The sequence below is a fragment of the Anser anser genome (assembly GCF_964211835.1).
Source record: "Anser anser genome assembly, chromosome: 23".
Taxonomy (NCBI): Eukaryota; Metazoa; Chordata; class Aves; order Anseriformes; family Anatidae; genus Anser; species Anser anser.
In genome coordinates, this window is record NC_139744.1 from 2,956,370 (window position 1) to 2,979,332 (window position 22,963).

General features: G+C 43.9%; 1 protein-coding gene across 5 annotated transcripts in view; it reads right to left on the reverse strand.

The window, feature by feature from the left end:
- SPOP (speckle type BTB/POZ protein) overlaps positions 1–22,947 on the reverse strand; it is a 27,378-nt gene extending 4,431 nt beyond the window's left edge. The window contains exons 1-9 of one of the 5 annotated variants that reach the window (XM_083809332.1): positions 22,818–22,942; positions 21,957–22,079; positions 8,159–8,301; positions 7,677–7,798; positions 5,964–6,115; positions 5,730–5,857; positions 2,054–2,231; positions 1,357–1,412; positions 800–922 (exon numbers count right to left, since the gene is read on the reverse strand). In XM_083809332.1, the coding sequence (XP_083665458.1) occupies positions 800–922; positions 1,357–1,412; positions 2,054–2,231; positions 5,730–5,857; positions 5,964–6,115; positions 7,677–7,798; positions 8,159–8,236 (837 nt within the window). In that variant the 5' untranslated portion in view covers positions 8,237–8,301; positions 21,957–22,079; positions 22,818–22,942. Of the gene's footprint in view, positions 1–799; positions 923–1,356; positions 1,413–2,053; positions 2,232–5,729; positions 5,858–5,963; positions 6,116–7,676; positions 7,799–8,158; positions 8,302–19,486; positions 21,605–21,956; positions 22,080–22,484 lie in introns of those variants that run through there. The other 4 variants (XM_083809336.1, XM_083809333.1, XM_083809335.1 and 1 more) reach the window with 4 other exon arrangements.
- Positions 22,948–22,963: the final 16 nt, after the last annotated feature.

A 22,963-nucleotide genomic window follows, 5' to 3' on the forward strand; every position in this document is an offset into this window, starting at 1 on the left:
TAAAATTTTGGTTATATATTACGAATTTTCACTGGTTAATACGGCTCACTGGCCAGCAGAGCACTGTCTTCTGTCCTTGGTGCTGCAAAAGGAAGGAGGCAGAGGCTGGCTGGCTGGCAAGGCCGCAGCGCTGTGCCTGCTACACGGGGACTACCAGCAGCCTTCCAGTCAGAGCATCCCCGGCACCTCCCTGGCAAGGACCCTGCAAAACCACCGCAGGGTTAGGCAACAGGGCTTCCTCCAGTGCACCCCTTCTCTCCTCAAGCAGCAGGGACTGCCACTGCAAAAAGAAAATAAATAACAGGACCTTCCCACTCTTGGCTATCCATCAGTTTAGAGCATTTCTTGAAGCTGCTGATACCAGCCAGACCAGAAGGAGAAGCAGGCCCTGTTTGCCAAGACAGAACACTACTTTTCAGATTTAGTAGTAACCATACTAAAAAAAAAATAGTTATATATATAGCCAGGTCCATCTTGATTTTTTCTTCTCACCCCAAGCTCTTATGGTAGATTAAGTTGAATAGAAACGTCCTCTGAAATTTTAAAAGTCTTAAAAATGAGCAGTAGAGACAGACATTCCTGATCATTACATGTTAAGACACGTAGCTCTAGGTATATGTATCTATACTAGATCCAAGTTTACCTACAAGCCATAATCATTCGATAGAACAATTCAAAGAAACTGCCCAACCGCTATCATCACACGAAAAGCTTACTGCAGGAATATCCAAGGAGCTCTGTGTAAAGCAAGGCACATGTCATTGCCGGTTCTCTAAATAGCCATAAATCCCAACTGTACCTTGTCAGCAGCTGCCAGCAAGTCATCAGCCATTTTGTCAAGATTTGGTGCCTTCCCCGTGTAAATAAAGCACATCATTTCCTTAAAAACTTCGGGCTCCACATCATTGATTTCAACCCGATTCTGTATCGGAAAAATGAAGCTTATTAAGATCCTGACAAGATGCTAAAGGCTCCCTTCCACCCAAGCTCTTTAAGTATTCACAGATTTGCTACAAACTATTCAGAACGTGTATTACTTGGAGAGAAAAAAAAAAAAGAAAAATAAGTGGATGGAAAAAGAAAGATTCTGAGTAGTATTGCACAGCCTCTACTTCTCCCTATCCCACCCCAAACTCTTTCCCCTGGAGTTAGAAAGGTAACAATTGCCTCCTTGATCCCTTTCTTCCACCCTTCAGGACAGCTGAAGCAGAGATCTGCATCTAATGCGAGAAAAATAGTTAAAAGGACACAGTAGTCACAAACACCAGCTAAGAAGTTAACTGACCAGTGATATTAAGAGTTGACCAGAGAGCTATTCGCCTAGCTGGAAGAGTTCTCCTTCTTGCAGGATCTTACCTTTTTACTCTCTTCCATCTCATGTTCAAACATGGCGCTGAAAACCGGGGAACGTGCTACAGCAGAGGGAAAAATAAAACATAGTTAGAGATGCTCTTTTACTCTTCAGGAGGAGCTAAGTGTAGCCTGCCAACACCAGCAGCCATCACGATACTTAATGAAGGAAAAAAAAATTATATATCTCCTATAGAAGACAGGGCAAGTTGAGTAGAACTGGTGAAGCACATAGGTTGTGCCGTAATGTGGCCAACGTAGCTTCAAAGTGGGAGAATGAGTTTGAAGGAATTTCTTGAGTCCTTTCAAACAAGGCTGAAGAGCACAGAGGCAGTAAGGTATGTTTCTTGACTTTATAAAAGTATTCCTCTGGCAACTGTTTCTTACAAATGTTTTAGGAATACATTATAGTAGACTACAGCCACAAAGGAATCCTCCTACCATCCTCTCTTTGCGGGGGAGGCAGGCAATTAAAAATGGAGTAGATATTTCTTCCTTCCCTATAACGGTTCACAAAAAGCCTTTTACTACAGCTCTGCAGATAAAACAGCTGCAGAAGCCTCCTTTAAAGAAGTAACTCCAAAAAAAAACAAAAAAAACCAACACCACCAAAACAACCATAAAACAACCGTATCAGAGTATTTCACTTGTCATTGCACTGTCGTCTCCTATCCCACTAAGGCTCACCCAGCTCAATACTCACCTGCTAGTATGGCTTTGTGAGCCTGGAACTCCTGGCCTGCAACACACAGGCAGCAGTCCGTGAAGCGCGAGTTCTCCCAGAGTCCTCCCAGCTCATCTGCCAAGCGGCACTCTGGTACCTTCACCATGTTCATAGTATTTTGGCCGGAGATATTTACAGAGTCTTGCACCACACTCACCTGGGGGAGCGGAAAGAAACAAACCAAAAAGTCATAAATCCACACTGGAAAACCAATCTCCCTACATGAATTTTTAAAGTTGTGTGCGTAAATTAATGGCACTTCCATGCAAGTTAACAACAGCTTTATTACATGGCTTTCCAAGGAAGCAGAACTTTAAATTTTCTGCTTTTATAGACATCATTCCTGACCTACTTTTTTCCTTCTATCAACGCTCTGAAACCCTCCCAAATCAATAATGCAATACAGACAGAAGTACAAACGAAAATTAAGTATACAGAGCACTTCTACAAGTGAGCACTTCATCCACACATGCACACAAGAGCAGTGTCAGACCAGTGCAGGACGTTCTGAGCACCTCGAATGGTTTGCTGCTTTTGGTTCAGCACCAGAATTTCTATTTCTTGAGAGTTTGATGTTTCCATCACGTTAAAAAGAAAAAAAAAATCAAAGAGTACAAGTGGATTAAAAAAGGAACTTTATGCCAAATAATTAAGAATTTTTGGAGAAGGTAGCTAAGACTCCTGACCACCTGCTCCAAACCAGACATGGTTAGGCAGAGACCATATGCAACCATCCTGGCTGATGAATAACCTACACAAAGGGAACAGTTAAGAGTCTATTCAGTACCAAAGCATTATTGTTAAACACAGTAAATCATATGCCTTCTGTAGCAGACTCCAATTAGAAGAGATCAGAGTGACTAATGCTACCCTGCTATAACAAAGAATAAAGGAACAAGATGATTGACAAGGAAGCATATGTGAAACTATTTGCTGGATTTGCTGTCAAATCCAGGTTAAATTTCAGTTCTATTAATAAGCGATGGCCAAAGGAGAACAATGGACAGCAAAGGAAGCTTTCCAGTAAAGTAAAAGTAGTAAATTATGAAGTGAGAGAGATGACAGAAGCACCTTGTTAAGGAAAATCTGCTGACAGCACATACCCCAACTCTTGACAAACCCCCAGTGGGTTTCTGATGGCAGGCACTCTTGGGTATTCCAGTTCATCTTGTATAAACTATACAACACTCAAAAATGAACAAATACCAGATGTTGCTTGCCAAAAAGCACTAATAATGATTTGCCACAGCAAATGTGAGGAAGGTAATACCCTTCATCATTAATTTGACTGCTACATCTTTTTGCCCTGTGACTTCCAGACGAGTAACATGGACTCAGACTCATTAAGAAGAAATTCTAAGATGCAGGTCCCCTGCTGGAGTCCAACACTGCAAGTATTTTTGACTGGTCTGTGATCAATCTGCGTTTCCAATCAAATCAACAAGTAAATCCTCTTCATACATGAAAGAAAGTCAGTTACTCACATTAAAAAAATATATAACATGTTTTTTTCACATAAGGAGTTCAGACTGGTAGACTCACAGCGGTAACCAGCCTCAGATGTCAAAATAGTTAAGGTTTTGCTTAAGCTATTTTCAACATCTTAGCAAGGGAACTAAACACTACCTAGCTCAGAAGGGAACTACTGCCGTAACTTTGGGAACACTGTTCTTTTTGGAGATTTGCCATAATGTATTTACCTATGTTGTTGGAATATAATTTAAACAGCAAAAAATAATCCAGTTGGGATAGGAACAATCAACCCCATCTGCAAAACAGAGGCTGAAGAATCCCCAAACTGACAAGTAAATGAGGTCAGACTTGAAATGCTTGACAAGAATCATCATTCTCCGCCTTAATAGCATTTTCAGGGAGACATTATCCAAGTTCAGCGCTGGCCATGAGCAGAAAGCAAAAGGCTTCTTCCTTTTAAGTTTACTAAAGCAATGAGAAGGTACAGCAGAGACACTCGGCAACCTTTTGGTCTACAGAAAACCCCAATGTATCTCCACATAACAAGTGTCTCAACATCAAGTACTGCTAACTCTTTAGGGAGTTTCTACATACAAAACATGCTTGTTGAAAGTACAGATGTGAGCAGCATCACTTGGCACCTGTGGCCAGCAGGGAAGTGTTAGGAGAGCATATGGCACACCTGTTTACATGCTAAGAGACTTATAAGCTCAGGGAAGGAAGGGGAAAAAAAAAAGGCAAGCTGTTGAAAGTTCTCTCCAAACTGTTTCCATACAGTGTAACTTTCTTCCCTTAATATAACTATAAACTTAAGGTTTCTTATATAATAGACTGTGGAACAAACTGAAAGAGAAAACAGAAGCTATCAAGGCCAGGTGAAGCCAGCAGCAAGTTTTCATCCAGAAGGAAAAAAAAAACATTGAACAGACGCTTTTGAAGTATTTTTTGGAGTACTTTTTGGAGTATTTCAGTAAAAAGTGGACTGATTGCCTTGGTACTGGTTGATCTCAGCTTTCTCTACATCACACATCACAAATTCCCTTCTCTGACATCAGTTTTTTGAGCCTCACTCCACAATTCTGAGTTTTCTGGCTCATTTATCACAAAGGAAAGAGTAAGTGCCAGACATATGGAGGTGTCACCCAAGACACTGCTCTCTTCTTCCCCCACATTGCTACAAGTGTTAAAGGAAGGGCTCCCTCCACGACAGCAATGGTTTAAGCAACCGACTGAACACAAATCCTTCAGGAGATGTTGGCTAATCGATGTACGTGAATGTTTATGACGGCCAGACAAAGCTACAAACCCCAAAACCCAACATCACAACCAAATAGGTGTCAAACTTGGACTGAAGCATCCCTTTCAATCCTGGAAGAAAATGCAGCAAAAGAAAAGACTCAACTCCCACAAAAACATAGTGTGGGAGACCTGAAGAGAGGACAACTTTTTCTACCTGTATTCTGGCAAAAATCACAGCTACAAGAGTTATTTTGCAGTTAATGAGACGATAGAAATAGACAGCAGAGACTCTGGAGACACTAAATTAGAGAGTTTATATTTGCCCATTAAGTTTCCTAGACTTAAACATCTAGCTTTAGAAATAACCGTCTGCATCTTCATCTGAAATTAGGATTAGTGAAGTAAGAATTTTGTAAGCAGTTGCAGAAAGATAACACAACAAACAAAACCTGTGGTTACTGCAGAATTCATTTATCTTACCTTTTTGATTCTGTTAGATGTATAGAAACACTCAGAAAAATGGACAAAAGTAGTCTCTTTTTCTCAGTAGGCAAGTAACAGGCATGACAGTTTTCACTACAGAGCTAACGCTGGTTCTCATCCCAAGTGAATTTCAAATTAAGGAGTACAAACAGATGGTTGGTAATATTAAATCAGAAGTGAAATGATAATCAAACATGCTTAATTCCTACCACCATCACAGGTAAGAGACAAATATAAAGTAGCAAAAAATAAATGGAAGTGAAATAGAATGAATCACACGCAGAAAAAGCCACCGCACACAGAGGCACGCACGCACACACAAATAAAATCTAAGTGCTACATAAACAGCCACTATTTCTCCTGACACCTCTGACTCCTTAAAAGCAATGATGAGAAATAAGGTCACATCTACCTTAAGCTAATGGAACTGCTATTCTTTCAGCTGCACAGGAAGACTTACCTCACAGAAGAGAGTGAGTTTGTCATCTGGAAGAAGTCCATTGGCTTCATCCAGAAGAAAGTCTCTTCTAATAAATTTTTTGAATCCCCAGTCCTTGCCTTGTACAAATCGATATGCTCGCTGGCTCTCTGAAAGAAAGACACGGTGCTTCAAACAACAGCTGAATGACTTGTTTGATCAAACAGCAAAAAGACAAACAACTGACCCCTACAGATAGAAAGCGTTTTTACATACCCATTGCTTTCGTTTCTTCTCCTTTAGCATTCAGGATGGAGAATTTGAACTTTGCTCGAACTTCACTTTTTGGACAGCTCACCAGCAGCAGATAGAGGGATAGATAATCTTTACTTTCTTCATCCAAGCCTTTAGGGTTCACGCGTAAACACCTGTAGAAGCAGGCATCTGAATGAGATGTCAGGAACAGTTTTTGGAAGGTCATTCCGAGCTTTCAAATAAAGGGCAGGAGAATTTTCACAATAAAAAGTACAGCAAACAAGTTCTGCTTAACAACCGCTGAACCACAAGGAGAAAAACAGATAGCTAAACAGACTGGAACTGTGCATTACAGTCAGCCTCACTGTAGCGTGAGGCTACATCTTCAAGAAAGATAATAACCCATAAGCAGTAGTATGGGCAAAACAGTTGAAAAACCATGGTGCAGAGGGGAGTATACAAGGGGTGTAGTTTTAAATACTGAAAAAGCACCATGCATGACAACCTTCACAGAAGGGAAGCGAAAGAAGCAGCAGAATAGAGGCAATGGATTCAAAAAATTGAAAAATATTAGAGAAACGAGAAGTAAAGTTCCACAGGAAACAGCTCAAAGGAAAAACACGGATTTCTGGAAGGCTGAAAGCTTCTCAAAAGCTTAATACTAGGGCAAAAAAGAGAAGACTACTCCTGGGTGAAAGAAAAGTAGCGTAAGTGCAGGAAAAAGGTAACTCATAAGCACTTCCATGACCTGAAACTTGACACATAGTGTAACAAGCAGCAAAAACCACGCTGAATGACTAATAGCTCAAACACACAGGGACAAAAATCACGAAGACCAAGGCATGAGAATGAGATCTGACTAGCAAAGGTTATAAAGGTAAGTAATTTAATAACAAGAAGCAGTCCAGCGAAAGCACAGGTCTGCCACCCGAAGGAAGGGAACACAAATTATATCACACATACACATCCCTAAATTAAATAATTTAGTGGCTAACTTGCTGCGATATAGACTAAGGAGGTTTAAAGAAAAAATGCTAAAACACTTCCTCGGGGAAGATGAGAAAGGTTGTGAAGGACTAGAAAAGGGTAAAAAAAAAAAGTCATCTTTAAAAAGCAGAAACTCCTGGGCAGAAGGAGTTATACAATGCAGGGATGATGGAAATAACTATGGGAGTCTCTGAATATATAAAAAGCTGCCATAAAGAGGAAGGTAATACAGGAGAGCAATAGTCTGAAATTGCAGGAAAGAAAATTTAGAGTGCAGGCAAAAATTATCTTTTTAACAACCTGGAGTATTAGGGGTTGAAGCTGGAAGGCAGAAGTAGAGCTTGAATACCCTGGCTGTAGACTCTCACTGGCTTCTAAGAGCTCACTAAGATAAATATCAGTTACTTAAGACAGAAAAAATTAAGACAGATTAATAATGTTCCATGCCATGCCTCTGTTTCAAGGCAGGATATGGTTTCCCTTCCAGCTCTACCTTCCACTACTACTTCTGCTGTTTTCCATTATCAGAGAACATTTCTAATGCCCATATCCTCACATTTGTTCTGGGTCCAAACGCTATGCTGAAGCAACAGTACTTTCTCCCTGTGTGAATGTTGTGCATTCAAGGAAGCAAGCACTTCTATGCAGTACAGAGAGGGACATCAAAATATCCTTATTACAGAGCCCCAAGTTCCTTCACACAGTTGTACAAACAGGGCGAACCTCTCTTCCGTGCTTCTTACTTACCATTTGAGTTTATCATTGGCTCCAGATGAAAAGGTTGAGCTTTTGATGACCTCACCCATTTCCTCTCGGCAGAAGCTGAAGTTGTTTATGGTCCACATGTAGGAAAACTTCACCACTTTAATCTTAAAACAGAGGATAATGGGCGGTTTAGGGCCATTTGCATTCACCCTGGTCATCTTAAAAGATAAAAACTGAAATTCTGGAAGTTTTACTGAGTCACTTGTGTCACGAATAAACTGTTGGCACAGGACAACAGAGTTTGGACACAGCTGTCAGTGGTAGCTGGACCACCACAGCTCCTCCAACACCACCATGGACCAACAAGGGCGGAGAGCAACATTCTGCAGTTGCGTCAGTGAATGCTCATTGTTAGCAAGTCTGACGCCCTCAGAAAATTGAGAACCTAAGTTTTGAATCCATTTCTTGCCACAGGTTCTAATGGTGTGGTTACCTTGGGGCATCTCCGCACCGCGTGGACTTACCTGAGTGTAGCACCAGCTCTCTGCTACAGGTCCACTCGACATTTCTGCCGGAGGAGGAGGACTCGGCACCCTTGACATCGCCAGTTTGAAGATTAAACAGAATTTCACAACTCAGTGGAAGAAAGTTATACTAGATCTTCACCCTGTAAGTCCCCATAAAGAGACGAATGAAAAACAAACAAACAAACGAAAACAAAACTAAGAACAAAGAGAAAACTTCAGGAGCACTGTTCAAACTCGTGGCACGCAAGTTAAAGCAATCGTGCTTCCCATGCTTTCGCCCTCCCCACAACACCTTCAAAATATGTTGTTACATTTCAGCGGTTTGAAGCGTTACCATATGTTTTCTGAGGAGGGAATATACCACCTCCACTTATTCTTTCAATATGCCAGCTCTTTATAGGAATAAACCCAGCACATAAATTCCTTCAAGGAGTTCATGACTTAAGCAGCAGACTCCCCGCTTGATTTGGGATTTACTGCTTCACCCTGAGGCCCCCCCACTTGAACCCACTTCTGCTCCCCACTTTCATTTGGAGAGTCTCACATCATCAGAGACCAGACCTCTCTCAAGCAAGGCTCCCACCAGTCCTCACTTCAGTTTACAGCTGTTTACTTGGGTTTTGAGTCATATTCACCTTCAGAAAGCAGCTGGCAATCCTGGCACACAGGTATTATGTAGTCATAAAACGTGTGTTGTTTTTTTTTTCCCCCTAAAGTTTAATTGCCTTTAAAAAAGCACAAACGAGTCCATGTAATCACTGAAAAAGAGATATTGGCTTTTAGCAGCTGAGAAATACTTAACCCTGCAGAGATGCCTACTTAATCAATGGAAATTCATCTCCTGGAACGAAGCTCGGGGCCAAACAACCAACTCCTGAAGACCCGAGCTGCCGTAAAACCAAGTGCCCACCCGATTGCACTGCTTCGCAACCTTCCTGCATTTGCAGTTTGTGCTACGCGTGTGCAATAAGGAAAGGGGTTAAACAAATCAGCACTTTAAAAAGAAAGGGACATCAATATTCACTTTCGGTACTTGCTGCGGGTTTTATTACATTAAACTTAAAATTACCACCATTCCTCCAAAGCAACTCAATTAAATCGCTCTGTGTCATTCAAATTAAGCCAAAATTAGCAGATACTAGTTCTGAATACTTAGCTAAACTGCCCTTCCATGTGCAACAATCAGTCTTGTCTCCAAGGACATAATTTCTTCACGGTCCCCAGTCACGTGTATTTGGGGGATGGATAAAACCTGCAATTCCAGCACAAGTACAAAAAAAAAACACAAACACCCTACCTCGTCCTGATCGTGGCTGGGGAAATGATGCCTTTTTGCTGGTTTTAGTCTATGGGCAGGAGAGACCCAAGCCTTTTCTTTCTCTTTAGGGCTCACAGAAGCACTGTTTAACTGCAGCCGGGCTGTTTTAATGTTCTGTTCACAGCTATTTTTAATCTACATTATTCTACTGACTGTTACGTAGCACAGGTTTCCCAAACAGCCGCCCGGGCACAACCAACAGGGACAAATCTCCAGAGAACAAGCAGCCAGGGAGAAGACGAAGCTTCCTAAGCTCACCGACAGCAACTTGGCTGCACAAAGAGCAACAAGATGCTAAGCCTAAGAAAAGTGATAAAAAAAGGTTTGATGAGAAGAAAGCACAACAAATACAGGGAACTCCAGAGTAAGACGTGATATGTAGTTTTTTTTGTAAGAACATCGTTAGTTCCAGGGATGCATCTCCTGATATACCTGGCCAAAAGAGTGCCCGGAATTAAACCCCAGAGCTACAAACCTATTTGCTTCTCCTCCTCCCAGGGATTTTGGGCACAGCTCCTCGCTGCGAGATGCCCCAAAGAACAGCCGGCGAGCCAACAGCAACGCCTGCTCAGCACCCCACCCGTGACACTGTGAGGCCACAATGCCGCCCTCCTGGGCTGGCTTCGGGGTAGAGTGACAAGGAGTAGGAAAGGAGCCACTCTTCAACTTTGGGATTTACCTTCTGGTGTGCTCCCACATTTATCAACAACAGGCAGTTTTCTGCAGGAAGACTTCGGCTTTCTGGTCAACTGAAGCAATTAATGACGGGGTTTAACATGAGAGGAGATCACAGAGTTAAACGAATCCAGTGGCTCCTTCCCCAGGACACAGTAAATTCAGCGCTAACACCTCCCTTTACGGTACAAAAACGAGGGATTAACGAGGAGGGAAAGAGGAGACAACAACAGATTTTTATGTTGCAACAGTCATTCACCAACGGCTGTTTTAACACCCCGAGAAGCTGAGAGCTTTCCTGGCTGGAGAGCAGACCCTGAATTCCCAAGGAGACCCTGAATTCCCACGGCTTCCCCGTCTGCAGGGCTCGTAGGACCCCGAAATCCCATGGTCTTCCAGGAGCAAACACCACAAGGCCGTGACCACCGATCACATAATTGGGGAAGTAAACAGACTTTGCAACTTTCTAAAGAAAAATCAAGACTTCTACTCTCTGCGTTTCAGCTGGAGTTTCTCTAAGATGCATCTAAATATCACCTCCACCTTCCTTATGGAAGAAAATCTGAAAGCTTCTGCGCTCTACAGGCTAGACTAGCACATGAGCTAGAGATACACGGGCCTATTTAATTTCCTCTGAGTAACTGTCACTTTCCTATCTTATATCCTTTCCTCCCAGATGGCTTGGATAGGCAGATGGTAATAAAAGTTGTGACAGCACGCTAATAGAATTGCTGCATGCCAGCACGTCATTCGTTACCCTTTTAAAAGGGCCCAAAGGGGACACAGGTTCTAGATTTTAGAGATTTTCTATTATTTGGAAAATACTTTCACAGTTTAGTACATCAAAGCTTTCTACAGATGCTTTGTGAGGCAATTAAATACAGTTATGAAAAAAGATGCTAAACTGTATCATACCCCTCGCTCAATATGGCAACCAACTGTCAATACCTGTATTAAAAGAGGGCATGAACACCTTTAATGCTACAGCAAATAATAGTTAAAAATGTAATATCCATTAGGTTTTCGGGATTTTTTGGTGTTTGTTAAAAAAAAAAGACAAGGGAAGTTTTGCCACTCGCCTTGCTTACCAAACACACAGAAATCCACTGAAACGCATCCTTAGAAGTGTGCCTTACAACTGCCATGTGCTGCTCCGCCCTCAAGCAGCAAGTGGCTCTCCTGGTACGGACCAATATTAAACACATTTTAAGTACCACGGCTGATTTATCGTACTCCATACATTAAGTTTCTGAAATCAGCAGGGTCCCCCCGGTGTTTATTTGCTCGCGAACACTTAATATTTTGCCAGTTCACACATCTTTAGGAACAGTGCTGGCATCTCTGAACTAGGAGCGAATTCCTAAGTGCTGCAGGCAGAGTTTGAAGATGACATTTTATAAATAGTATAGATACCAAAATTTGTTATGGCCAGGAAAGACAGGGACAAGTGCGAAGGTACAAGCATAGATACCAAGGCACAGGTAACGAAAAGACAAAATGTTATCTTATGGATCCCTAAAAGCCCATGTACAATATCCAAGTCTCTGACTTTCTTGGATATAAGCAACAAAGAGCACTTGTCTCTGGACATATGTAAGATTACAGTTAAAAAAATAATAATTCTCACCTCACTCACAACCACTTCCAGATGAAGAAATTTTCTCTGAGAATCAGAGCCAGATCAGACTTTTTGGAAGCGCAGGAAATGATCGCTTGCTACCCTGTCCTAACAATTACTTCCTGGCCTAGCAGCCCTACCAAGACATCTCAGCTCAGAACTCCACCCACCGTGGGAATCAACCCTCCGAAGTATTCTGTGAGCAGCAAAGACTTGGCCTGAGAGAGGTGGGGAGCATCAGCTCAAGCAACTGTTCTAGAACAGGCCTCAGAATGACTCAATTGTGCTAAGCAGCCCATCAATTTCTATTTCCTCTCAAGATAAACAAACTACCTTTTAAGGAACCAGTCATTTGCAATAGAAAATTTCAAGTACGTTCATCCTCTGCAAGCATTATTCACTGAAAGTGAGTTTACTAAAGTCTGTGAAAAAAGTGTGCTTCGTGTAAGTGTTTCAAAAAATGGGGTGGTTACTTCTTGGACAAGCAACGGTATCGAGGAGTGTCCAAGAACAGAGCAAAGACTACCCAAGAGCAGCACGATACACAGAGAAAAGGAGAGGGACAAAGATAATACGGGCAATAAAACAAAGGGAATGAGAAATGGAAGCTGAGGAAAAGGCCATTATCTTCCCGCATTCTTCACAGCCTTGGAAGTGACAATGGAAGGCCTGAGTTTGCTGCCATAAAGAAGAAAAAAAAGGCAAGTGAACAAGCAAATTGGTATGCAATCCTACCTAACCAGGAGATGAGTAAGGTTTCAGATTTTAATGTATATGCTAAAGAGGACATCACACCACTCTTTTCCTGCTTGGAATACCAGAGAAGAAAGCGATGATGGGCTCAGCAAAGCTTTCACATGGCCTGTGCTAATGGCTGCCAGGCAATACTGATTGCAAGCATTACCTCGCCTGTGGCAGGAAATCTCGCCTAGTTACAAATGCAGGCTGAAGTCAGGCCCAGCGAGCTCCAGAGGTTACACAAAATCGCCTAATTATTAACGTGCTGCTGTAGAAGAAACTGTAACCGAGGTAGCAAACGACCTGCAGTAATAAAAATAGATTAGATTAGAAACAAACGCTTTCCAAAGATGAAAGTGACCCGTATCAAGAATCTACGTTTGAAAGGCAGCTGGTTTACAAAAGCGAGAGGCTTATCCTTCCGGAACAAAGTAAGGTGAGTAATTCTCCAAGAAGAAGCCAATCGCTGCCTGGAAAAAAGAAGTAAGCTGGAATGGACAAACATGAACAGGAGACGTAGAGGTTTAACCGTAACTGAGCTTTAGGGAAGAGTAACTTGTGTCCATACAGCGGTCGGTGCATTCCACTCGAAAGCCAGCAGCACGTGCACTACGCCGTCCTCTGCCTTCTGTGCTCTCCAAAGCAAAAGATGTTACCGACCCTGGTAAGTGCCACAAAAACTCATGGAGTTTCTTTTAAAATAGTCAGTCCTAAGAGAACAGACTGGAAAAATCAACACCGCCACAGCAGAGAGAGAAAAAGGAACGACCTGGCTTCAATGACAGGTGCACGCCAGGCAGGCTGGAGGACCTACAAGCTCCCATTTGGGATGCAGGATCGTGCAAATAACCTGGTCTTAAAGCACAGTGCCACAGATCTCCCTCAGCAGTCGAGTGTCTGTGCTTTTCTCTTTATTTCGAGCCACTACGCACCAGCCCTAATTCCATTTGTAACTTGCCCCCCAGCCCTAATTCCGTTTGTAACTTGCCCCCGTTGTAAGCGTTAGTTGCATTCAGGAACTCGGATGGGCACCTTCTGTTATTTAAAACACAGCCCTCGCATCTCATTCCTTTTTATTCCACCTGAAGCTGCCGGGTCCGAGAGAGAAGGCCAAAGTCCCCAGGTCACAACGGGGCCCTCTGGAGGCTGCATAAAAGGAAGATTTTTAACTGCTGAATTGATGCAGACACACACACCTTCACATTCACTTCACTCCGGATAATTCACTCTAAGTCAGAACACCCAGAATTAGTCCCCCCCCAGCTTTTTTTTGGGGGGGTGGTGGGCTGGTGGATATGACATAATGAAAACGTAGAGTTATCTAGAAAAAATATTTTCAAGACAATTAATACAATCCTCACAACGCACTGAATATTGGCAGGCCAATCCAGTTACTAAATTCAGTTCCTAAAATTCCACTTCAAGAAAGATTCCAAAAATAAGGGATCTTTTGCATTCTTAGAGTGTTTTAGATTTTTTCCCCCCTTAAACCAATTCTCCTGTTACAAAACAAGGGGGGAAAAGGAAAAAAATGCTGTCCATCTACAAAAATGACAATTTCTACAAACCTCTTACAGGATAGGGAAGGAAAGAGGGAATGAAACAGGGGAACACTGCCAGTGAAATGTCGACATTGTAAGGAGAATAACAATTTTTACACATATTTCATAAGAAAGGAAAGAAAAACCAGCATAATTTCGCTGAAGACCATCTACCACCCCTTCTCCTCCTTCCAAATATCTCCAGATAAATCACAAACAGCTAAAAGTAAAGGAAAGACAGAGGAAGCTGGTGGTAAGAAGCAGCCAAGGGTTCTCTACATAACCTTCTCCTTTTATAAACAAATCCTCCACTGAAAATTTCTACTCTTCAGGCATTAAATCAAGTTTGATGTTCTTCTAAGACTGCTTCACGTTGGTGTTTGACCAGATGCAGAAATCTTTATCCCCTCTAATGCCATCTAACCCTAACTGGAAGTCACCCAACGAACGTATCTTAGAATCACATCCACACCAGCAAATATAAAAAGTAAACAAATTCTTAAAAGCAAAATAAAACTTTTGGGGGTGGATTTTAGAGCACTATTGTGTTTAAATCATCACTCACATTTTCAGTAGATGTCTGCCCCATCCTTCACTCTTTTTACTTCCATTTTTTATCCTTTTGAGGTATGTCCCAAGATACTTAAAGCTTAAATCTTCAAAACTATTTTCCTCTGATGTTAACCTTCCTCACACATATTTTTTAAATTTAGATCCTAACTACATTAAAAAGGAATAAATCTTACTACTTCTTCCTGAAATTCTGCTTTTCACCTCTTTTCTTTTCCCTCCTGCTGATTTCTTCCTCATTTCTCTCCTCTCTCAAGGAAAAATGTTATTTGAACACACCAACTTAGGACTTGGAGGAACAACTGGCCCGAGCACGCTTCTGTCTTCAATAAGAAATCCGATCGTTTTTGAAGGAAGGATTTATTATGGCCCATGAACTCTTTTATTTTAGATTCTCCCTCATGGGCAAATTGTACGAAGTATTTTACAGCTTCGGTTTCTACTTGTAAATTGTTACCTGTCACTTGTCAAGTGACTCGGCTGCCAATTTAACAGTTGTTTTTCCTTTGTATGGTTGGTTGGTTTTTTAAGAGCACAACATTTGCGCTTCCACATCATCCAAATTCATCTTCCACATTAAAAGATAAAGCCATAAGTTGCCTAGGAAGACTACTCTTTCCCAGCAAACTCCCTGAGATCCCTGGGAAGCCTCTCATTCCGAAAACAGGCTGGCAGCAGCATGTTTTTTCTCCCCTCCGTAGGTTGTTCTTCTCTTGTAAGAGTGACACGCTGTTAGAAATACCTCACACCTCTAAAATCCCAGCAGAATCCTGAGGAGTTGAAAATAACTGAAAGAAAAATGCCTAAGTGGTACGATGCCTAATCGGAGAACAAGCAAAACCAGAAAATTAAGCAGGACCGAATTTGTCAATCGACTGCTGAGACTGGGGACGCCAACCGCTGCTGCAGCACTCAAATGGGATTGCAGATCTGATCCCCAGCAAACCACCAAGACCATAATCCCCTCTGGAGCCTTTTATTTATATCAGCTTTCCAGCGCTACAAACATCTGGTAGCTCCCACAGCACATTCTCCAGTTGCCATCTTGCATTAGTATTTCTCAGAGCTTATCAAACCCAACTTGAGCTGAAATAACTGTTTCTGCCCATTATTATTCTGGAAATTAAGCTTTCAAGTAATAAATACAGGGATTACAACGCGTGGCAAAAACTAGATGTCAGCCTACTGGATGCTTTCACCTACTTGTAACTGCAGCAGGACTCTGGGACGGTTATTAGAATTATTTTAACCTGCTAAATGTAGAGATTATTTGATCGCCAAATAAAAGCTCCCTTAGAAATCAGCACGTAAACCCAGCTTGTTAGAGACCACGTGAGGAGAAGTCAGCAGCTTACTTTGTTCCAACAGAAAGCTTATTCCAAAATGTATTTCTAACAGGTAATAAATACAATTACAAGCTCTCCTGCTTGCCAGTTCTATCAGGTAATGCCTCTCTGACACTTCTGTTTGTATCGACAGGAAGAGTCCTTCGTTTTCTTTATTTGTTTAGATTTTTCTGTAACCTTATCAGACATCATCGTGACAAGGAAGGAGGAGGGGAAGGAGATGGGAATGAAATTCCAGCCAACTTCCAGTCCCAAACCAGCTTTACTTTCCTCAAGTATCAGCAGCTGTGTTTTCTATCAAACGCATCACACCTACTTCAATAAGGCGCCATGGTTTTGCTAGCGCAATTTTAATAATCTAACTCACATTAACATCAAAACAATCCCATCTTACCGTAAATCACGCTCCGAAAATAACACAATCATGGCATTCGCCTACACCCCTATTTGAATATCCTTCCGATTCCAGATCAAGATTATCTAATTAGTAAGACAAAGAGCAAAGACAAATTCTGGTAGCTCAGAGAATTCTGCATTTAGTATATTTTTAGTAAAGAGGAAAAAAAGGCCAGAGGCATTCCTGTATTGCTGTTTATATCAGCGACGCTCTGCAAACAGGGCAGCAAGGTGCGTTCCTGTCACTGCTGCTGGCTTTAATGCTGTAACTTGTGTGATAAGTGAAAACTCCCCAGGGAAGTTTCTTGGGCACAGGGAGCTGATTTGCTGACTTTTTATTTTCGGCATCCATTCCAGGCTGTTGTTGGCACAAGCTATTTACTCAACCTTTAAAAAACAAAACAGGAATATAAAAGTACACAAAAATAAATTCCCAGAAGATACATAAATTTATTTCCCTTTTTACACTCCATCAACTGTTTAGAATCCAGCCTCAAAGAAGAAATCACAGTTACTGCTGCTTTTGATTTCTTCCTGTTTCCCTTTCCATCCTGGTAACAAACACGGTAAGAAGTCTTCCTGCTATTTTTGCTATCAACAGTAAAGCTCAATAAGCTACTAAGCAATATTATCTAAAGAGAAGTATCAGTTATCTGCTGGCCAAGAACCAAATCTAAAACAGGGAAGTTAAAAATCATCCCTTCTAAGAAGCAGCAGGACTCCTCTCTCTTTTCAGGTTTGGCAAAGTTGGCACCCACCTAAAACAAAGAAGTTGCAGAAGGTTTCCAGGATACAGCTGAATATAATCGACTGTAGGGCATGTGCTTGCGCTCCCTGATTGAAATTACGTTATATGAAGTTTCAGCTACGGTCATTTCACTGTACTCCTACTTGCTGAACAGCAGAAGTCTGGGAGGCAGAATTCAACACGACGGCAATTTTCACCACTCCGGACTCAACCGCCCATACAAACAATATTTTCCTCTCGAGAAAGACGCATCCACAAAATCACAAGCTAACAGGAAGCCTTAAGAAAATCGTCTGCGTCTCAAACGCAGCAGTGAAATATTGTTCCCCGAGTTTCATTTACTGGCCACAAGTGCTTCTAAGAAATTCATCAAACTGATACGTGTGGTTTTTAAGCACAAATGTTGAGGTTGGACACTTCCACAAAAAAGCAACTGAGGAAATGAAGGCACCGGTACGGCTGAGCATTTACATGATTTTGAAATTACAAAGAGAGATTTATGAGGTCAGGATACCCAGCCTGCAGTAGCCTGCCTTCTCTGCATCTGAGGAAGGTAGTGTGTGATGTTTTCACCGTATGATAATAGATTCTCCAGGGTTTAAAAAATAAATAAATGCGGCAACATTCTTTAACAGACAAAATAGTTAATCTGTAGGCACGATTCTAGCCAAGTTAACTGAAAACTTTTTACATCAACGCAGTCAGCGTCTGTTCTAGCCTCTTTATGCAGCAACACTTGGGAGGCAGCCAGGCAGCCTCCCTGCATTGCTATACAGCAGCTCCAGACGACTTGTATTTGCCTCCACCTGCTCTCCCGTCTCATGGCTATAAGCATGTGTCTAAAACCACGGCTGTCATCTGAGCCCTTCTTTCAGACACAGAAGCAAATCCTCTGCTTTAGATCAAAAATAAAAATTAAAAAGGATTTCTTCTCAAGAGAAGAAGACGTAAGTACAGCCTGGCTAGCTTTAAAGCCTAAGCTAAAGAAATGAAACTTAATCTTGTGAAGTCCCCCACTAAAATAAACCGCTGCTGTGAGGGAGAAATTGCTATACACAATTATGATCTGATTTATGGTTTGTTGAACAAACGTCTGCAGCAATGAGCAAACAACGAGCGCAGAACAGTAAACAGAACCAGACTTAAAAACACACATTCTTAAGCTGAATTAATTCTGCACCTGATCAAGTGCCGTAAGCAAACTTCAGCCTCTTGGTTGGCTCTAAGATCAGTAACTTTTTCTAGACCATTTTCTCTTCCCAGGCAGTTCTGCTGAACTCTCAGTTCTTGACACAGCTCTAACAGAGATATTCACGCCTTATACACTCAATAAACAGCTATCTCCCAAACCTGAGTACGAGGATTAGCCCTCATGGAAAGGAGGAAAAAAGCCTGAACAACTCTACATCGCTGTTTGAGTCCAATAAATCATATTAAGAACTTATACAAATATCATTCCTGCATACTCAAAGTTAAAAGAGTGAAATTCTTTAAGTTCTGCCTGGCATCTGAAGACAGTTTCCAGCAGTCTTTTCAGATTGATGCTGCAGAGATGTCATCCATATGTCTGGTGTCAAAAAGCATCCCCAGCTGGATCTTTACTAACTGAAAGGGTGACACAATAACTCCGAAGAAAGAGCAGCAATTCGCAGTAACTGCAACAATCAGTCAGCAATTTAAGTGTGCCAGCATCCAACTACATACCCTAAATAAATTTACACGTCCTACGACATGAAATGCTTCTGAACATTTGATCGCTGTAAGCGTACAGAGTTCTAAACCTTCCGAACAATATCGAAGTACTTGTGAGATTCTGCAGTATTAGAAGCGGTTAAAAACTAGCATGTTTCCGAGCCCAAATATGTGAGACATTTAAAGATGGAAACAAGGCCATCCTCCTTTGGTGGAAAATGATTTCTTATCAGACGTCGGTTCGATTTTTTAGAGGCATCAAAATTACTTTATACGATCTGCTGCCTAAGCCTTCTAGGCACACGTTAAAACTGACAGCACACATGCCACAGTTCCAGCAAAAGCCACTTTTGAAGTCCACCCCCGTACCACGTAACCTATTGAATAAAACCTCCGAAAGAGGCCACGAAAAGCTGAACCTGCCATCCTGCTACGAAAACGTTAACATTACGTTCTGTAGCGGTGTATCTGAAGTTAGCACCACCCTACTGCCTTGTGCCGCTACATCGACGGCCAAAAAGCATCTTCCAGTTATGAATTTAGTGCTGGAGCGTTTAATCCCTCCCCTGTTCCTGGCTTCAGAAACTCTACTGATGTCTCAAAACCCACGGAGTTGCAAGACCAGCTCTGCCTCACGGAACACAACGTTGCCACTCCTGCCTGCAGCCAAAGAATTTACTCACAGCATAAAAATGAGCTCACAAGTCTTTTTCCGGGCATTTGCTACACAGTCAGTGGTTCTGCATCTTTTTTGCCCTAAAAACGTGGAGGGAAAAAAGTAAAAGTAAAGAAATGACATCTGATGTGTGCTACGTATTTTCTTAAATACTCAGCTACGCATATCAGCAAAGAGGAAGAGAATTCCAGAATCACTCAGCCCCTTCCTTCCAAAACACAGCTACGGAGTTCAGTGAAGGGACATTTGACAATAGGAAACCCAGAAAGTAAGTTCTAATCTCTGAATATAGTTTCTTAAAAACAACAGCTTCTTTGCCTCCTCGAGGGAAGTATTTTAAACAAAGTATGAATATTTTAATCTTGCGTTGGTTTCCTGTACTGTCATGTGTTCCTAGAACTTGGGACACACGCTTTATTTAAGAGGTCTCTCAAGTACACAGTACGAGAGAGGACGTGGTAGCAGCCTATCATCTGAGAATCAAGAAGTAACACCTTAAAAATTCTGTCTATAAAGACTTTTTTTTACAACACATTTTTGTTTTATTTCCTCTCCGTGCTGAGTAGGAAACGCCAGCAGTCAGAGATCGGAGCCGTACAGCAAGATCTTACATAATACTCCAATTGTGCAGAAAACTGAGCCAAAACTGGGAGGAGAGCAGGGATTTTACAAAATTACAGCAGATATCTCCAAATATGAAACTACAAACGCAGCTGATAAAACAGCAACAGCTCCTGATCGTACAAGAAATAAATATCTTTGCCTGCTTTATGCTGAATTTTGCAGAAATAACGTCCAGGCAGAAAAGAAGCAGGCAGTTTCAAGTTTACAGGTCCACAGCGTCAGCCTAGGCAGCGGAATAGCGCGCCACACGGGTAAAACACTGAACAGAAGGGTGTGCCAAGAATAACGCTGGTAAGTCCCTCTTATTGTAAAGTGGATTGGTACCTAGAAGAAATCACACAGGGCAACAAACTCACTTCACAGTAAATACCTAGCACTAGGTCTGTCCAGAGCTCAGAAATTAACCCAACACCTGCACCCCCCCGCTGCTCAAGCTGGCTCAAAGGAAACAAACTGGGAGAAGATTGGTGAATGGAATTATTTTTAACACTTACCAGGTCTAATCAACCTAACGTGAGGGCCAGTACTGGTACCCTCTTCGTGTTAAAGCATCAACAAACGGGAACATCAATTACAAAAGAACTCCCTTTTTTAACCACTGCACTGTGACCTGCGACCACCGATGGCACTGCTCCTCGATACCCCGTGGCAAACCAGAACTATTACCACTTTAACACTGTTCATGATCTGCACCTGCGTGCAAAGCCAGAAGGTTCTTGGGGAGGAAGCACAATTACTTTTCCAACAGTGGCAAGGATACTCGAGTATTTTTTTAACCACGGTATCAGGCTTGATAGCAGTTTCTATGATCCTACGGCAGGACAGTTTTGTGTTACTGTCCTCTACTGCTACAGTGCCAGGATGACAGCTCGGGATGTACTTCTGCTAGCACGTTGGCCTGATCTTGATACACATCCACCACAGAGTGCCATTAAGAAAAAAAAAATGGGTTTTTAATTCAGGTCACAATGAAACCCAAGTGACGTAATGAAACTGTATCGTTCTGGACTTCTGGTTAGAGAAAGTCAGGGAGAAAGAAGGAAGCTAGTTGTATGTTTTGATTAACTAATTTCATTTTTTGTAATAACCATAGAAAGAGTTCTGTTTCATAAAGCATAAACAACAGGGAAATTCTCCAGACTTTTACAGGCCTACACATCAAGCCACTCCAGGCACAGCCATTCAGAACTGCGAAGGGGACAAGAACACCACAAAAAAAGGATTCTTTTTCATATGTCACAACGATGCTCAAAATTATGAAAATGTAAACACGTCTAATAATGGTGAGTTACAGAAAAAATGACAAGTAACACTGTATTCCACGTTTCCACCCCCCCAAATCACTTCTCAAAAACCAATTTCATTTCACGCGCACCTTTGCGAACGCCAGGGGTGTTATCAGGATAAAACATTTATCCGTCTCCCTAACCAACACAGCGCTCGGTACAAACGCTAGCCCACCCTTCCCAAACCTCATTAACGAGGCACGTAACCGCGAAAGGGATTTCCACCCCTTCCCACGCCGCGTGATGCTGTACCCTTTCCTTTAACCACCCCTACGGGCCCCGGGCACACCGGCCCCGACCCCAGCCGCCGGGGGGGGGGGGGGGGGGGGGGGGGGTGGCTCAGCCCGGAGCGAGGCGACGCTCCCTCCCGGTTCAGCAGCGTGCCTCGAGCGCTCCGTGGCCAAGCCCAGCCCCGGCAGCCCCTGCCCGGCCCTGCTGTCACTCCGCTCCCTCACTCCCCCCTCACACGGCCCCTGCCCCCCCTCACCCCCCCCCCAACTTCGCCCCCCTCAGGCCCTGCCGCCCCCTGCCCCCCCCCAGGCCCTTCCTCCCCCCCCCAACCCTTACCTCCCGGCCCTCCGAGCACCTCTGCGGCCCCACGAAGGCCGGCTCCGCCGCGGGGGAAGGCCGAGCGGCCGGGGCCCAGGCAGGTGCGGCTGCTGGGGATGGCGCCCCCCGGACCGTGCCCCCCTAGGAGAAGCCCAGAGGCGGCGGCTCACTATTTGGCAGCATGTCTTCCTCCGCCGCTCCCCCCCCCGCCCGCACGCCGGGGCTCACTATTCCGCAGGTCCCCGCAGCACCCGACTGCGCAAGCGCCGCGCACGAGAACGGCCGTTCCCGGCGCCCCCCGCCCCGGCCGCGCATGCGCACCGACCGCCTCACACCGCCTGCCCTGCTCCTCGCTCGCGGCCACCGCGCACGCGCGCGTTGCCCGGCACGAGACCTCCCCGCCCCCCACTTCCTGCTGCGCACGCGCCCTCTGCCAGCACGCCGACTTCCGCGCGTGCGCACCGCGCCGCCACGCCCTCGCCTCTCCGCTGCGCATGCGCGCGCGGCGCTACCTCCCCCTCCCTCTCCTCCTGCCCATTGGCTCACTTTCTGGCAGCGCTCTGGAGCATGCGCAGTGTTCCTTAGAGTCCCTTAGGATTGATCGAGCTCACTATTTGGCAAGGCGCCGCTCCTGTCGCAGTGCCATTTAAACAGCCGGCGGAGGAGCGGGGGGGGGGGGGGGGCTGGCTCGTGCCGGTCTCTCAGGCCGCGGCAGGGACGGGAGGGAGCAGCCTCACACACACCTCCCAGAGGCTGGCGGCGGCGGTGGTGGTCGTGAGGGACGGTGCCGCCGCCGCCTTCCCCCCGTCCCTGCGGCCGTTTCCAGTCCTCGCCCCGCTTCCTGCCGCTCCTGGCCCCGCACGGCCCCTCCCACCTCACCTGCGAAGGGTCCCGCTGCCCGCTGTCCCCGTGCGGCCTCCTCGCACCGCCCTCCCCTCACGCGGCCGCGCTCCCCACCACAGCGCCCCGCAGCCGCCGGGCGGCGGCCGCACTGCGCATGCGCCACGCGGGGGGGGGGGGAGCGA